The 18,881-nt window shown below is 34.9% G+C and overlaps 1 protein-coding gene across 1 annotated transcript; it reads right to left on the minus strand.

The window, feature by feature from the left end:
- Positions 1 to 3,174: 3,174 nt before the first annotated feature.
- LOC133804016 (probable calcium-binding protein CML29) lies at positions 3,175 to 3,943 on the minus strand. Its single transcript, XM_062242160.1, has one exon. The coding sequence runs from the start codon at positions 3,864 to 3,866 to the stop codon at positions 3,381 to 3,383; it is 486 nt and encodes a 161-aa protein (XP_062098144.1). The 5' UTR covers positions 3,867 to 3,943; the 3' UTR covers positions 3,175 to 3,380.
- Positions 3,944 to 18,881: the final 14,938 nt, after the last annotated feature.

The raw sequence follows: 18,881 nt of genomic DNA on the forward strand, positions 1-18,881 counted from the left end.
GTTTTGATTGGGCATTGGCCCTTGTAAATATGCATGATTATGATTATGCTTGTGATTCTGGAATTATTGTACATGAATATGAATAGGGCATGAACGCCTGAGTATGTGCATGATTATGATTATGCTTGTGATTGTTGATTAAGCATGCTAAATGCTTTATATCTGGATATTTGTTATGTGATGAATGTCTATTAGCATTATATAATTGAGTAAAGCATTGACAGTTAAGGGCAGCAATAGCACGCTGAGCGATGGTCATTATGGTCATGCTTAACTAGGAGCACATCATATGCTTGACCGACCTATTGGTCAGGGAAAACTCAGTGCCAGGTACGCTGGATTAGCTTCAAAGCTAGTTATACAGAGGATAGGGCAATGGGCTTCGGGGTGACTTATTAGTCTCATATTCTAGGGTTGGGCCCCAACATTGACTTGTTAGTCAAGGAAGGCCTTAGCACGGTGAGTGCTGGTCGTAAAACATTGACTTATTAGTCAAGGACGACCTTAGCACGGTGAGTGCTGGTCATAAAGCATTGACTTATTAATCAAGGATGACATTAGCACACTGAGTGTTGGTTGTAAGGCATTAACTTATTAGTCAGGCATGGTAATAGCGTGGAGCGCTGGTCCATATGGTTAAGTCTAACCAGGAGCGCATTATACGCATGATCGACCTATGGGTCGGAGATAACTAAAGCGCCAGGTACGCTGGGCTAGCTCTAAGGATGGTTATACAGAGGACAGGGGAAAGGGTCCCGGGGTTACTCATTAGTCCCATATCATAGGGCGTTGAGCCAATATGATTTATTAATCATGTGTTTGGGCATTGGACCTCGATATGATTCATTAATGGTTATCTTGGGCTATTGGCACATATGACACTGTAGTCCTTTATATGAATGATATGCATGCATGAGTAGGGTTATTACTGCTAGGCATGCTTATTATGATTTGGAAGTATGTTATTAACTGCTTATGAGCATGTTTAAGTTTTCTTTCTGAGCCTTGGCTCATGGGTGCTATATGGTGCAGGTAAAGGGAAAACAAAGTTGGACCATCCTTGAGTTGGAGAGCTTAGGTGGCGATGTGTACATATGTGACTGCTTGACCACCACGGCCGAGGGTTTAAAGAGGAACAAGTGTCAAACCCTATTTTGCCACTTAGGTCGGCAGGTTGTAACTTTTGTCATTGTAATTAACCTTTTAAATGTATTTTGGGATCTCATGTATACAGTAAACGTTTAGTGAAACGTATTTCTCTTTGACCAAAAATTTTACCCTAAACTGTTAATTATGTTTAGTTACACGATTATAGAAAAATGACTCGTTTAGCAAGTTTAGCACTATTTAAAATACATAGTGTAACGATCCATGAGTAGTAGGATATAATAGATTCTTCCACGATATGCTATCTCAGATTATATAGTATTAGATTGTTGGGGGAGAACCACCTCAAAATGGATTGATAGAGACTAAATAAAGATTAAGAAATAGTATGAAAATCCAAGTTGGTCAATGATATTCTTCAGCTTTGATGAACCTTCAAAAAACTCTTGTAGAACCACTACTTTGAGCAAATCCTTAAAACAAAAGTAAAACCACAAATCCAAGGCTTATACACGTTTCTTAACGCTGTCCTAATACTCTATTTCCTAGCTACCATTGATGCTTGAGGCCTTTCTGAGAGGAAATTAGGATTGAGATTGAAGAAGCATTAAACTCACAAAGTCAATCACTTTTTTTTTTATGAGTTTCTTAGAGAAAACTTGAGATTATTGAAGCTAGTGAGAGAGAGGTTAGAGAGAGATTTGAGAAAATGATCAAGTATTCCAAAACTCTATTTTGACTCTTATATATAATAGACATTGTCATTAGGTCTAACCAATATGATTAGACTTGTAAAACACGTCATTTAGAGCAATTTACGTAACTTGTACGGATTCCAGTAGGCGACGCGTCGCCTGCATGCATGTGATGTATCGCTAGGCAATGCATCGCCTGCTAGGGTTTCAAAAAACCCACAGCATCAGGCGATGCTACGCCACTTGGGTGGCGACGCATCACCACCCCCTCTGACTTTGGACCCCTCCAAAGGTCCTAAAATTGCTCAAATGCTACCAAACTTTTTGGAGACCTTTAGATACCTTCATGCACACTTTGGACCCAAAAATACAATTTAAAGTGCCTACAATTGAAATTCAAATTTCACATCTTCACTACGTGAACTTCACTAAGTGTTTATATCTTGCTTGTATTTTAACTATATTCTTTTTGTATTTAACAAATCATAACATCATGTTTAATCTGCCCCGTCTGAGGATCAACTAGTCAACATACTAACCAAAAACCTCACATCTTCTTGGTTTTTCCAACGACGTAGCAAACTGACTATCTCGTCAAGACTAGGGCTGACCCTGAAAATAATAGGGCCCTAGAAAAAAAGAGATGCAACCAGCAACCGTATCTGGAAACAACGATTAGTTTATGTGGTATTTTTAAAAAATTGGGTCCTTGGCCCTAGGGCGAAGGGGCTGTGCCTAGCCAAGACCAATCAATTTGAGGGGGATCGATATGTTAATAAGAGAAGTGTTGTTACTTTGTATTTAGTGCCTTTAGCTCTCTAGTGTTAGTATACATTTGTGTTATGTATTTCCATTAAGTTTTCTTTTTCCCTTGTAATTTTGAATGCGTGTATTAATATTCTTGAATCCTCTTTGTACTTGTTTTCCTATAAATATACATGGTCTGCTCTAGCATACTCAGTATGATTTGATTCAATATTTGCTACTATCTTTTTTATTTTCTACTTTCTTTCTCAACCTTTCATGCTCACCTCTCACCTTGTGACACACATGCACTACTATCACCTGCTAGCTATGTACCCACAGCTCTACAATACCCGAAGTATAAATTGAAACATTTTTCCCCAGCTTCTATAATCTTGAGTTTCTCCATTTTGCACTGTTATATTAAAATTAAACTAATGGCTCATATGATGTCGAATTTGTGAAAGTAAATTTTGTTAGAATATGTATATAAATATTATAATTACTGATACACAAACAAACAGGCGAACATATTAGTGTCCAAATAACAGTACGTCTCTAGCTAGGATATATATATATATAAATATATATTTGTCTCATATTTTAATTACTGATACACAAACAAACATGTGGCAATCCTAATTATTTATTAGTGTCCAAGCAGGGGCTCTAGCTAGGATCACCTGAACCGACTCGTCAACAGTACTCAACACATAATAAGGTTTCCCATTTCTACATAAATATATATATATATATATTAATTATAAAGTTTACACGTACGTACTAGCATGATAAATATTATATATGAAACCCCCGACTCAATAAGATGATGATCTAGAGGAGAGAGGTGACAATAAGATTAAAATCTTCTAAACTAACAGCACCATCCCCATCCATATCCATGGAAGCAATGATATTCTGGCAATCCTCCAGGCCAAAATTGACCCCTAAACTCCCCAAAACCTGAAACAGCTCCTCCCCAGTGACCATCTGATCACAAATGCCATCACCATCAATATTATTGTTCAGAGCCTCAGCTGCGTTCATGAGAAAGTTTCCGAGCCCGCCGAGCTCCAGATTCTTGGTGTTCATCTCCAGGAACTCCTCCAAGCTCAGAAGCCCGTCCTTGTTGACGTCTCCCTCCTGCATCATAGCCCTCACTTCTTCCTCGGTTGGGTTGTACCCGAGCGAGCCCATTATCCCGCCGAGCTCGGCCTCGGTGATCGAGCCGTCGTTGTCGGAATCAAAGGCTCTGAAGGCCTCCACTAGACCTTGGACGTGGCTTAGTGCCTCTGTTTGGGCGGTGAGAGACCCCAACATCTGAGCCTTTTTTTTTTTTTTTGTGTGTGTGTTAGTAGGATTTTTGTTGGTTGTGGTAGTGATCTTTGCGCAAGTTATAGATACACACACGTATATATATAATAGCCGGAAAAGGAGATGTTACGTTATATTCTTACAAAAAGATCAAAAAGATAGATAAGATAAGGTAGATTCTTTCTTATGCTTGCTTGCTTGCAAGAATATTTTTATTAAAAATTACAACATGAATGTAAAAGATAAAGAAGATTCTTATATTCATGCATGCTTGTACAATGCTCAAGTCTTTTTCGTGGGAAAAGAAAAAAGTCTCTCATTAGAATGATATTCTGGGACTGGGACCAATGGTATAAGATAAAGTTCTTACTTTAAAACCTCTTTTATATTGTTCCTAAAATAAGATTTTATTCAGCAAATAAAATATCCAAACCTAATGCTAATGCACACAAATTATACTACTACATCTAGGAGGTTCTAAGTTCAAATCCCCTCCCAATCTCAAAAACACACAATTTATATTAAAAAAACAATGAAAGTTGAAAAGAAATCTTGCAATCAATATAAAGCATATGATATATATATATACTAGATGTTATAATATTTTATATGTTTTAACATAATATACTGTAGCTCACGCTGTGTCGTTATTAACATATAAGAATAACCGTTTATTTATATATAAGAATAACCGTTTATTTATATGCATGATATAGTGCCTATCATTTAAATAAGATCATAATGAAATGGTCAGTTTACTAACCATACTAGATACACATAGTTGCATCCTATTGACTATTAGTTAGCCCGTTAAACTATAGTCTACCTGACAAATATAACCCAATCCACCTAACATTGTTAGAGACCCAGTTCAGTGTAGGACAAAGGCCCATTAATCCATTCAACTCCCCTTGTGGTTGAATTATTTATGTGACTAAGTGTGTTGGAAGGGAATGCATATGAGTAGTAGTGGTAATATGAGATTAGGGTAGCTGCCATTGGTCGTCTCACACACGTTTTGCAGATTTTGGAAGAGCTCCAAAAGCATCTTCATATTAAAGGTATGTTCTTATTAATATGCTTCAAGTTCTATGAGTTGTTTTAGCTTATTATTTGCATTTAACGTGTATTATTTTCAACACTAGATACAAGCAACGCGCAATAAACGTTTACTTAGTTTTATTTATATAATTTATTAATTATTTTTGTTAAATTTATATGATTGTCATATAAATTTCAAATAAATAAACAATATTATATATATATAAAATAATGGCATAAATATATTAAAATAAAAATTAAACCAAAACATTATTTATGGTTTTTTTTAAAATATAAACATTATTTATGGTTTTTTTCAAAAAATATATATAATATGACAACATTTTAGATCACAAAATACCATATATATAATATTTAACATGTTTTCATTTAAATATAAATGATAATTTTTTAATTAAAATTGAGATTACGTATTATATATAATTAATATAATATACACACGACACCTATATATAATATTTTTTTCTTATGTAGTTCATAGTCATACTATTCATACAACACCTATAATATATGTTTTCTTTTTAAATATAAATAATAATTTTTTTAATAAAAATTAAGATTATGTACTATATATACATAATATAATATACACACGACATTTATATATACTATTTAAATTTATATTAATAAAATATTAAATATCTAGTGTTGTATTAAGTATTATTATAATAATAATATTTTATAATATTTGAATTCATATTAATATATCAAGTAAAAAATTAGGATTGTATTATTATAGTAATAATATTTTAATTTAGATTAATATAATTATTAAATATCTAGTATTGTATTATATATTATTATAATAATGATATTATATAACATATGAATTTGAATTTGAATTTGAATTTAAATTAATATAATTATTAAATATGTAGTCTCATATTAAATATTATTATAATAATTATATTTTATAATATTTAAGTTTATATTAATGTAATTAATAAATTTCTATTTTTAATTACTTTTAAAGATATATATATTCCGTTAAATATTAGAATATTCTGTTAAAATTAACAAAACAACTGTTAAAACCAATTATTTCCGTTATCTATACATTTTTTCTATAGAAGAGATATAATAGTTAAAAAAATTATGTCGTATTAATTAATTGTACGTGTTAGTTTAAGTTCCTTGTGTTTGAAGATAAGATCCTAAACCTGATGAATAATTAAAGTTGAATTTATTTTATATTTGCGTACATTATTGTTTTTTATTTTTTATTTTTGTGTAATAATACTTAATAATTGAAAATTGGTTAACTACTCCTACTGATTCACCCACTTAGATTAACAAACAAAATCATATTTAAACTTAAGCTAAGGTGCAACAAAGTAAAAATTGACACAATAATTTTTACATGGTTCGACCATAATTTCTCATGACATATGTAACGCCCTACTTCCTTAAAGTCGTTACTAAGTGAGTTTAAAACGTGCAATTAACTCGTTAATCGAGGTTTTAAGACAAAAGTGTAGTAAAACCATAAACAGAGTCTTATCCTTTGAAAAGAGTTCCATTTACTGAAAAGCTTTAAGTATTTAACATTTGGGATCCCAAAATACTATTTAGAAATATTTACAACTCAAAAATATAACCAGAGTCGGCTAAACAACAAAATCTAGGTTTAGTACAATCATCTCCCAAAAATACCTCTGGCCGTGGCAGCCAGGCAGGCCAAACATGTACGCGTCGCTTCACGCTCTCCGTACTTATGGTTGGTCGACTTTCCCCTTGCCCTTACCTGCACCACAGAGCACCCGTGAGCCGAAGCCCAGCAAGAAAACCCTCACAAGAAGATAACATAAGCACATTGCACATTCAACATATAATCAAGCTATCATCAGGCTAAACACGTACGGCCATGCCGTCCCAAGCGCTTTACCAGGCTCTGGGTTCGCGGTCCACACCGTGAGGATATCCCATGTACCCTTTAGGGTCTCGCCCTGGCAACTCGCACTCTACGTGCTAAACGCTGCTCCCAGCCCCTTGCCGTTCTCAGTCTTCGCCGTTCCCGGCCCTCGCCATTCTCGGCTCTTGCCGTTCATTCACATATATGCACACATAGCATAATTAAGTAGATACTTAAACACGTATAAACTCAATCAAAGGGGCTACGCCCTGCAACACAATCATATAGTCTCTAAGGTTACCTCAAGCACTACAAGAAATCTGATCTTTACCTACCAATATATATTGGTAGGTAAAGGGAACCTTTACCCACCAATATTTATTTGTAAGATTTATTGGTACGTAAATATTGCCAATATTATAACATTTTAGAAGGATGATTATCTACTAATAATATAGGTAAGTAACGAGTGTTACCCTACACATATACTGGAGGGAATTTTTTTTGCATTTGGCGCCAATGTTTCCCTCTTATTATTTTAATTTTTAATAAAAATGATGCTGAGTTGTGTGATGATGTGTTAAAAATATCCTACATGTCATCTTACTTATTTTTAACATGTCATATTATTTTTAACAAATGGTACAAATCTTAAAAACAAACATTACACAAACAAAAATTAAAATTAAATTAATTCTAACTATCAGTAAAAACAAAATCATAATAATATATTTTTTATCATTTAACACTTTCACACAAAAAAAAAAAAACACTTTGGTCTCTCCCTCTTAGAAAACCAGTCGAAGAACCCACAATCATCACACAAAGTCTACAAACCCACAATCACCTACAAAATCAACTCAGCGAGAGTACCCCCGAGGCCCCGACGCTGGCCATCGCCTGAGAAGAAGCGCCCATCCTCGCCTAAGAGAAGAACCCATACTCGCCGACCACCACCTGAGAAGAAAAACCCAGATGTGTGCACGAGCGGGGTGCCTCTTCCGTCCTCCCTTGAAGCCAAGAAATCCCTAGAAGGTATATGAGAAGAAATGCCCATACTCGTATCAGATTGCATTTTAAGTTTATGCCATAATTTCAACCAAACTTGCTCCTATATTTATTTATTTATATGTCTTTTGGTATAGGTTTATGCCATAATTTCAACCAAACGCCCAGACGGCTCAATTGAATGGGGCAAAAATGATGATACTATACTGTGATGCCATAATTTCAACCAAACGCCCAAACTGTTGATGTCATAGACTTTCTAACAGCCAGGTATGTTTAATTTCTTTTCTTCTTTCATATAATGAATATTTTATAATCAAATATTAATTTAGTAATTGAGCTAATTAACCATTTTGGTATATAAATAAATAAACCATTTTGGTTCATCCCAACAGCTCTGTACCTTGCTTCCTCATCGTTTATCAGATTCCAAAGGTGTCTCTCGCTCTCTCTATCTTTACTTTTTTTTTGGATTATTTTTCTAATCCCGTACAAACTCCATTAGTTTCCACCTTTCCCATTGCTTTTTTTTTTTGTGCAACATTTTTCTGCTTCTGGATTTCTCGTGGGGTTCGTTTATTGGTGTAGAATACATGTGGATTCAGCTCTATTTGCTGTTTAGAGAGTCCTTGTACACGGTCTGAGATCTTATGGTAATGTTGTTGAAGAAGGGAAAGTTGTCCTGGTAAAGTCTTCTATGGCTGATTGTTTGCTTTCTGGCTTTATCCCAGTTCTTGGTTTTGGGTTGAAGAAGGGTACTATTACTTTTACTGCATTTGGTTGAACATTTATTTTTCATAACGCCTTTGTTTCTGATCAATATGTAAAGGTGGGGACTTTAGGCTTTAATTAACATGTTAATGTGATTTGGTTTGTGAAACTAAACTCTGTAAAAATGTAGTTGTGGAATGACACATACAAAGTTTCTCTTTAATAGTCTTACATGCATATATATATATATATAGGAACTATAAGCTCAGTAAAAATGTAGCTGTGGAATGACACATACAGATAGATTCAAGTACAAATGGGGTTCTTGGCCAGGTATTTAGGCAGGGAATATTAGCAATAATGAAGTAAAAAGTTTATTCTTGAAAAAGATCAGCTATAATTAATATAATAATATATAGATGTCTCTTGATTATCTTTTTGAGAATTATGGCATGTGCTCTCTGAGTTATGTGTAGCAATATCTGGCAATTACCTGATTAGCACTCAGGAAAATTGGAAATTATAAAGGTAGCAATATTACACTACTATATATATATATATATATATATGCATGTATGTTTATGCATCATATACATCATCAGAATATAAGCGTTTTTTTAGCAATTAATATTATTATTCTTTACTGCAGTGGAAAGAATCTTTAAGGAACCAAACAAATCTAGTAAGTAATGGGGTCAGTATCCTCCTCCTGGGCAGTAATAGTAACATTTGAATATTTACAAGAATGTTTGCACCACATATATATACATACATATATTTATATGTTTCTATATAATGATAATAGTTCTTTCAATTCAATATTGTTTTTTTTTTTAAAAAAAAGAAAGAATTAATAATAAAGATGCATTCATGAATCATTGTCAGATAGATCAAATCCCATGTTACTAAATTGAACCTCCCCAAAAAATGCAACTTCCATGAGAGGTGCTTGTCTAGCAGCAACTTCCATGATTCTCAGTTTAGCTGCCCCAAGTAGATGAACATTTTATTTAGTTTTCTTTGTTTCTGAGTCTATTTGAATGTAGTTTTACTGGTTTAGTCTATTTTTTGTATTATCTCTATTGTTGTTACAGAATCCTCAAATGAAAGGCTACCATGCCAGAATTTTCATTGTTTTCCTCATCCTTTTCAGCCTTTTCTTTTTCATTTCACTTCCCCCAAATCAATCTCCCACTCTATCTTCTTTCTTATTTTCCTATTTCAATTATAATAATCTACAAAAGAGAAAAATCTTTAATATTTACCATCCTTTCTTTTTCTTGCTCTTGTTCTCCTCTGTCTTCTTTCTATAATTTGGGTTCATCATCAGCTCTAACAACTACAACAAGGGACACCATTTTGTTGGTTCATGGATCGTCATTGGATAAATATACCCAATAAACTTTCAGCAGAATATGCTGCTGGAATGAATGAATTCATTAGTGTTGAAAGACACTCCATGGACTCTAATGGGATGGTTTTATGCCCTTGTTGTCGATGCATGAATAAGAAATCACAATACATGCATGTGATAAAGTTGCACTTGATCACTCATGGATTTCTTAGTACTTACACAAGGTGGTATCACCATGGTGAGCAAGTAGAGGAAGTAGAAGATGAAGGATTATTCGATACCGAGGATAATGTTGAAGATTCGGATCAGCGTGATGATTTGGCTGCAGGTCTTCATGATGCTATTGGTAGTAAGTATTTTGACATTGGTCCAACTAGTGACTTCAATGATGAATCTCCACTTAATGTGGATGACAAGTATGATGCATTGTTTGAGTCACTTCATAAGCCTTTGTACAATAATTGTAAAGGTTTCTCTGTCTTAAGTGCGATTGTGAAGTTGATGAATCTCAAAGTGCTTAACAAATGGACAGATAAATCATTCGATGGTCTTTTGGAGTGTTTGACAGAGATATTGCCCGAGGGTAATCAGTGCCCAGGGAATTATTACCAAACGAGGAAGCTTCTTTGTGAGGTTGGCTTAGGCTATGAGGACATTGATGTTTGTCAATACGATTGTGCATTGTTATTTGGTGAGAATGCAAATGCAGTGTCATGTCCTGTATGCAAGTCTAGTCATTATGTATAAAATCAAATCCCACATAAACGACATAGATGGTTCCCAATCAAGGCATGGCTTAAGCGATTTTTTAGTTCGAAGCACACTTCTAAAGATATGCGATGGCATAAAGAGGTACGAAAAAATGAAGTTGGGATTTTACGTCATCCTGCTGATGGGGATGCTTGGAAGCATTTCGACAATGTTTATCCTGACTTTGCAGCTGATTCTAGGAGTGTACGAATGGGGTTGGCGTCAGATGGGTTTAACCCTTTCTCTAATATGACATCAACCTATAGTTTGTGGCCGGTGATATTAATTCCGTACAATATGCCACCTTGGGCTTCTCCTAATGGAACAAACTATCTCATGTCTTTGTTAATTCCAGGTCCTAAATCTCCTGGAAAAGATTATGATGTGTTCTTGAAGCCATTAATTGAAGAGCTTAAAGAGTTATGGGATGGAGTCAATGCATATGATTTGTATGGTCAATGCATGTTTAAACTTCGAGCTGCAGTCTTGTGGACAATTAGTGATTTTCCTGCTTATGCATACTTGTCTGGGTGGAGCATTGCTGGTAAATTAGCATGTCCCGTTTGTCTTGAAGATACAAGATCTAGAAGAATAACTGACAAACAGTGTTTCATGGGACATCGATGTTATTTGAAAAGAAACCATTCTTGGAGAAAAAGTAAAGAATATGATGGATCTACTGAATTACGTGGCCCTCCTAGAACTTTTACTAGTGATGACATTTTAAAGCAATTGGATGAAATTCCTATTCATACCCTCAGTAAAGCACCAAGTAATTCTTCTAGAAAACGTAAGCGCGGAGAGAAAGAGCTGAATTGGTGTAAAAGAAGTGTTTTGTTTGACTTGCCATACTGGTCAAATCTCTTGCTGCGTCACAATCTTGATGTGATGCATATAGAGAAAAATGTATGTGATAACATTATTGGAACACTTTTAGACATTGAAGGTAAATCGAAAGACAATTTAAAAGCTCGTAAGGATTTGCAAAATCTTAATATTCGTGAAGAGCTTTGGCTGAAGAAGGACCCTTCTAATAACAAGCATGAAAAACCTTATGCTAGTTACACTTTGATGAGAGAAGAATGCAAAGATTTTTGTAAATTCATTGAAAGTGTTAGATTACCGAATGGATATGCTTCGAATATTATTCAGTGTGTAACAGATAATGACAAACTAGGAGGAATGAAAACTCATGATTGTCATGTTTTACTTCATAAGATATTACCAGCTGCATTATTTCCTTTTCTAACAGACAACATTCGTGGTACTTTGATTGAACTCTGCCAATTCTTTCAAAAAAATTTGTGCAAAAACATTACAAATTTCTGACATAGAAGAATTAAGAGATGAAATTGTAATAATTTTGTGCAAGTTGGAAAAGATATTTCCCCCATCATTTTTTACCATAATGGTTCATCTTTGTGTTCACCTACCCGATCAAGTGTTATTAGATGGTCCAGTTGCTTCGAGATGGATGTTTGGGACAGAATGCCATATGGGTTTGTACAAGAAATATGTGAGAAACATGTCTTGGCCTGATGGTTCAATAGCAGAAACTTTTGTTGTAGATGAAGCTGTAACTTCTTGTCAAGATATGTTTCTAACATAGAGACAAGATTCACAAGACTCGAGCGTAATTGGGATATACCTTCTCCAAATCATAAGTTAGATGTTTTCAACTCCAATGTTCATCCATTAGGGGCATCTACTGTCAAATTGCTTCAAATTTGGAGAAAATTCGTTCAATGGTATATATTGAACAATTCTGTAGATGATATCCAAGATTTTCTCGAGTAAGTAACAATTTATTTTCTTCTTCTAAATTATCTCAACAAAATATCATTTACTTATTCATAGAAATGAATTTGAATGTAGTGATCATATAAAGTTGTTGGAAGAAAAAGGTCTTTCAGATTCAGAAGTTGCCTTAGAGCAAAAAGAACAATTTCCTTCTTGGTTTAAGAATAAAGTAAGAGATTATCATTAATGGTTTCTTACTAAATTCTTAAGTTGTGACATCATTCATCATAATTCAAATTCTTTTATACTATAGGTGTCTTAAATTCGAGTTCAAAAATCACCTCTTGCCAATGATGATTTGTACTCTTTATCTCAAGGTCCACTTGAACGGTACAACACCTACCAAAGTTGTATTGTAAATGGTGTTTGATTTCGATGTAAAGAGCATGACGATACTCTTAAGACACAATGTTCTGGAATTTACACTGAAGGTGATCATGACAATATTAATATCCTATATTATATTGTCTTGATTGAGATTTTTTCATTGTCATTCATTTTAGATCGGAAGGTGTTCTTATTTCGTTGCAAGTGGTATAACTCCAATCCAAAAGGTAGATCAATTGTTGTGGATCATAATTTTACTTCCATCAATACATCTACTGATTGGTATTCTAATGAACCATTTATCTTGGGAACTCAAGCACAACAAGTTTTCTATTTGCTTGATATGAAGCGTGGTTCAAATTGGAGGATTGTTCAAAAAGTAAATCATCGATCTATTTATGACATTCCTGAAATTATGGAAGAGACAATAAATAATGATGTGTTTCAAGAAGAAGAATCATTTCAATTGCCACCTTTTCAACCAACTGAGGATTTCATAGAAAGTTCGTCTTTAGTTCGATTAGATGTTCCTTCTGTAACTCTTTCAGACCAAGTTGTTGTTGATTTATTTTCAAACCAAAATCAAAATGTTGACAAGGATAGTGACTTAGATGAAGATTTTGATGAAGGAAATATATTCTGTAATAATGAAACATTTCTCTCAAGTGATGACACTAAAAGTTCTACAGAATTAGAATGTGATGATGATGCAGATTCTTAATAAAAGAAAGCACACATTTTATAGAGGTTCAACTCCCTTTAATGGAGTCTACGTCATCTTTTGAACTCTTCAAGAAGAGCTTAGTCTTGCACTATATCAATGAAGAAGTCACACCCTCAAGGCAGCAACACAACTCAGTTTCTCCTCTAATCTGTTAAACACTATTAGGTGCCAATAATTACTATTGTTCTGAGCTTGAAGACTGGTTGGTCCTTGTCTCGTTTACTGTATAAATATATAGACATCCATATCAATATATAGACACATCAAGATTCTTAATTCATAGTTAGTTTCTTAATATTTGTAAATATTTATTTACTAATCATTTTCTTTGTTTTATTTCACAGAATTTCTATCATGGCACCTGGTCGTCGCACCACTCGATCTACTTCTCAAAGTCAACAAGTTGAACTAGTCATTGATCATCCTGATCCACCTTCACAAGTTGTTCGCACTACTCGGTCAAGTTTAGAGAATCAACAAGTTGAACCAGTCATTGATCCTCCTGCGCCACCTACACAAATTTTTCACACTACTCGGTCGAGTTTAGAGAAACAACAAGTTTGTCGCACCACTCGATCTATGTTACTAAGTCAACGACCTAGAACCACCACACAATCTAATGTAGAGAGAGAACACCCTCAAGGCTCCACACACCCTACTGTACAGGGTGAACAACTCAATGTGACGACCCATTGTGATACCGAAGATGATAATCAATCTTCCCAAGTTCCATCTGGTAAATTTAATGTCTTTCATGTTCATTTCTTTAAATTTTTATTTATTTTAATTAAGATTATATTTTATTGTGTGACAAACATCTTCCTTTAAGCCACGTGGAGCTACTCACGGCTTGACAACTACAACTATAGCTAAGGCATCATCAACTGGAAAGTTGTCAGTGACTTTTGATGCGGAGTGTCATCAACCAATTTGTACTAATGCTGAGAAATTTAATAATGAGATTAGATTCATTATTCGGAATCATGGTACATTTCATTATAAAGAATGGAGAATGGTCCCTAAAGATGTGAGAGCTCCATTGCGACATTATCTTTTGGTAAGTCATTTCACAATATTACATTTATATTTGTAATATTTATAATTAATATTGTTTTATTTTATAGGAAAATTTTGACATCAACTTGAATGATGAGACAACTAAAAAATGCATTGATGATCAAATGAGAAAAGCTTGGAAGGGTCATAAGTACAAACTGCACTTATATTTCAAAGAAATTGGAGGAGAAAATTATCTTGAGATGGCCAAGAGCAAACATCATCCAGACTTAAAAGAAGAACAGCAAGAAGATTGGATGATTTTGTGTGATCATTGGTGTTCTCCTGAATTTAAGGTAACATTTTTTTATCATAATATTGCTATTATAATAGGAACAAGAGACCCGACATACTATTTAAATATTGCTATTGTTCTTGACATCTAACTTTTTGCTATTTTTTTCTGTTTTATTGAATTTATATTGTTGTATGTTGCCAATAATGATTTTTCGGTACTGAGATTCTAACATTTACATTCAGGTATTTATGTAAATGTATGCGTATGTATATATAACACGATAGAATCGCTATGAGTTGTTTGTATTCATTAAATTAAATCAAAGGTGGCCATGATTGTCCACAAATGTCGAACCACTGCTTAATTTTGAAATATTGTACTGGTTGTAGATGACCTCTTTGTTGAAATTTCTGTCTTTCTTTTACTGTGATGCCCAATCAGTTGTTGTGTTTCTTTCATTTGGGTTGTGGGAATGAAGTTTTTTCTGACTACGTAGTTGATGTAGTTAAGGTGTTTGGACTATTACTTGTTTTACAAGTGGTATTACACTCTTCTGTAATGGAAATGTTGAATTGCCAATTTTGAGGAGTTTACAAATAGATGTTCAAACAAACTAATTAATCTGTTTCTTCATTCCATTTATATATTTTGAAAAAAGCAAAGGATGATGATAGACTTAACTTGTGAGTTGTGAGAGTGAGAATATAAGCTCTTTATTTCTTCCTTAGTTAGCTAGACGTGATCAGCACTAGTGACCAATCGGAGGAATACAAGATTATTTCTTCCTTACTTACATTCTCCATCTGGAACCACAGCTGCTGAAAACAAAATGATAGGGACAATGGCCACTGTTTTAGGGGAATTTAACCTGTCGAAGTTGTTGGCTTTCCCAGCTGCTTCATAAGTGTAGTTCCATATCAGTTGGAGCAGATCACGCCCATTGCGTCTCTTATTGGGGTTGCATGCATGACTCGGATCACTTCCCTTTCTAGTATTTTGTTTTGTCTTTGGTTTACAGATTTTAGTGTTAAACTGTTCAATAAAGTTTGTGATAAATGGATAGTTGTGTTGTTCAAAAGAAAAGGTTGTGTAAGATTTTTTCTAATAAATTTTATTTAGATTTATTTCTTCAGGAAAGAGCATTAAAGAATACTACCAATCGATCAAAAATGAAATGGGAGTCAAAAAATGGTTCAATCTCCACACCACAACATCACATTCGACGTGGAATGGTGTTAACTTCTCCTACCGGTCAAATTGAGACATGCCGTCTAAAGCATTATGATGCTGAGAAAGGATGGGCTGGAACAGAGCTCGGGCCATTATATGTAAGTAATTTAAATTTTTATTTATTATATTTCTTACTAATAATTAATTAAATATATTATTAGGATAAAATGATGGAGTTAAGGGGTCAACACCCTCCAGAAGAATTGTCTGATAAAGAGATTATGGAGTGTGTACTTGGACGTGATTCGGTATACTTGCGAGGGTGGGGGCGGTCTTCTAGTGTAACAACTTCTACTTCACATCGTGAAAATATTGTGGGTAATCAACCAACTTATGAAGAGTTAGTTGAACAACTTAATGATACAACTTCCCGCCTTAATGCTACTAACGAACAACTTAGTGTGGTTGTGGATATACTTCGCCATAACAATTTGATGGCACCGCCTCCACCACCTCCAACAGACCAAATTCAGATGCAAATTTAAGAAAGTCGCCATCTTTTTCAGTTCGGGAGTCACAAGATGATTCTTAGTTTATTTACATTAATTTACTAAGAAATGAACTTTATGAAGTTTTTTTATTTTGGTAGGGGTAACCTTAAAAGAATAACTTTATGACTTATTTTAGTATTGAACATTATAAAGAATTTTAGCATTAAACATTTTATTATTGTATGGTTTTTTTCTAGTTTATTTCTAATATAGAACATTTATAAACAACTGTTATTATCTTTTACCTACACATAACCATTAAATTTGACCAAAATATAAATTGTGTAACATACCAATAAAATAATGATATGTGGGCTAATAAAATGATACAACGTGATCCAATAATATTGTGCCACGTAGACCAATAAAACGATGCCACGTGGACTATATCAAATGATGACATATGTACTAATTATCAAACGACACATGGATAAATTATTGTTTGACACGTGGAGCAACCACAAGATGCCAAGTGGCGGTATTGACGTATGCCACGTAGGATGCCACGTCATCAGACACATAAAACTATGGAAATCATGTCAGCAGACACGTAGGATGTCATGTCATCAAACACGTCATCTGATGACTCATCAATTGATTTATAACTTAGTGGGGTCCACTGATTCTTTTACCTACCAGTATGAATAAGTGTAGGTAAAGACTCTTTCCCTACTAACATTTACCTACCAGTCTCTACCAATTCAATATTGGTAGGTAAACTATATTACCCACCATTAGCCTAGTTTTACCTACACTTACAATTGGTAGGTAAAGACCCTATTTTCTTGTAGTGAAGGCTCAGGGTACCAAAAACGTCCCCGAGGACAAAATAGTAAATTTCCCCAATATTCCCTCCTAAACATTCTATCTTCAAATATATCTTCAAATATTTATTTCCATAACCCGATAACCCCATAAAACATCTAATACCTGAAATATCCCTCGACTCGCCCTGAGTCGGATTTTCGACCCCGTTGTGACTTTCTAGCTAATAGCTCCCTAGGACTGTCTCAGATCGTGCAACACAGATATATCACAATAATTACAATTATCACATTTATGCCATCAATGGGCTAAAATTACAAACATGCCCCTAACAACCAAACGGGGCCCACATGCATATTTAATTCACCTAAACATGCATCTCTAATCACATATTCATACAAAATCACATATTATAATATTAAATCACTTATTGTTGTCTGGGTACACTAATCGAGGTCCTAAGCCTAATTAGCAAATTTGGGACGCTACAACTATCCCCTCCTTACATAAATTTTGTCCTCGAAATTACCTGAACAACTCGGGATACCGCTCCCGCATCTCTGATTCAAGTTCCCATGTCGCCTCCTCAACTTTGATGTTCCTCCACAGCACTTTCACCAAGGCGATGGTCTTGCTTCACAAGACTTTATCCTTCTGGTCTAGAATCTGAACCGTCTTTTCCTTATAAGAGAAATCCTGGTCCAGCTCCAAATCCTCATAACTCAGTACATGTGTCGAATCAGATACATACTTCCGGAGCATGGATACGTGAAAAACATTATGAACCCCTGATAAGGCTGGAGGCATCGCCAGTCTGTAAGCTACCTCTCCAACCCGCTCCAGAATCTTGAAGGGGCCAACAAACCTAGGGCTCAGCTTGCCCCGAACACCAAACTGTTTCACTCCCCTCAAAGGTAATACCCTAAGAAACACATGGTCACCATCCTGAAACTCTATGCTTCTACGGCTCAAGTCCGAGTAACTCTTCTGGGGACTCTGGGAGGCGAGCATTCGAGTTCTAATCTTGTCAATCGCCTCATTGGCCCTTTGAACCTTCTCAGGACCCATATATCTCCTCTCATCCATCTCATCCCAATGGATAGGTGACCTGCACTTCCTCCCATAAAGCATCTCATACGGACCCACTCCGATTGTCGCCTGATAACTGTTATTGTACGAGAACTCAATCAAAGGGAGATACTTACTCCAAGATCCCCCCAAAATCTAGCACACAGGCTCGTAGCATGTCCTCCAATATCTTAATCGTCCTCTCAGACTGTCCATCTGTCTGAGGATGATTAGCAGTACTAAATTATAACTGCGTGCCCATCAGAAGAGTGATGTTGGCTAACTGACCAACCACCAACTCTATACTCGCTCTAGTCATCTCCTCTGCTAACTTATTGGATATCTGTCTCGAACTGAACAACTGTCCTAGGCCTTTCTGACTCAATGCATCAGCCACCACATTAGCCTTCCCAGGATGGTATAGGATATCACAATCATAATCCTTAACCAACTCCAGGCACTGCCTCTGGTGCATATTCAGATCCTTCTGAGTAAAGAAGTACTTCAAACTCTTATGGTCGGTGTATATCTCACACTTCTCACCACATAGATAATGTCTCCAAATCTTAAGTGCGAATACAACTG

Source organism: Humulus lupulus, chromosome X (assembly GCF_963169125.1).
Source record: "Humulus lupulus chromosome X, drHumLupu1.1, whole genome shotgun sequence".
Taxonomy (NCBI): domain Eukaryota; kingdom Viridiplantae; phylum Streptophyta; class Magnoliopsida; order Rosales; family Cannabaceae; genus Humulus; species Humulus lupulus.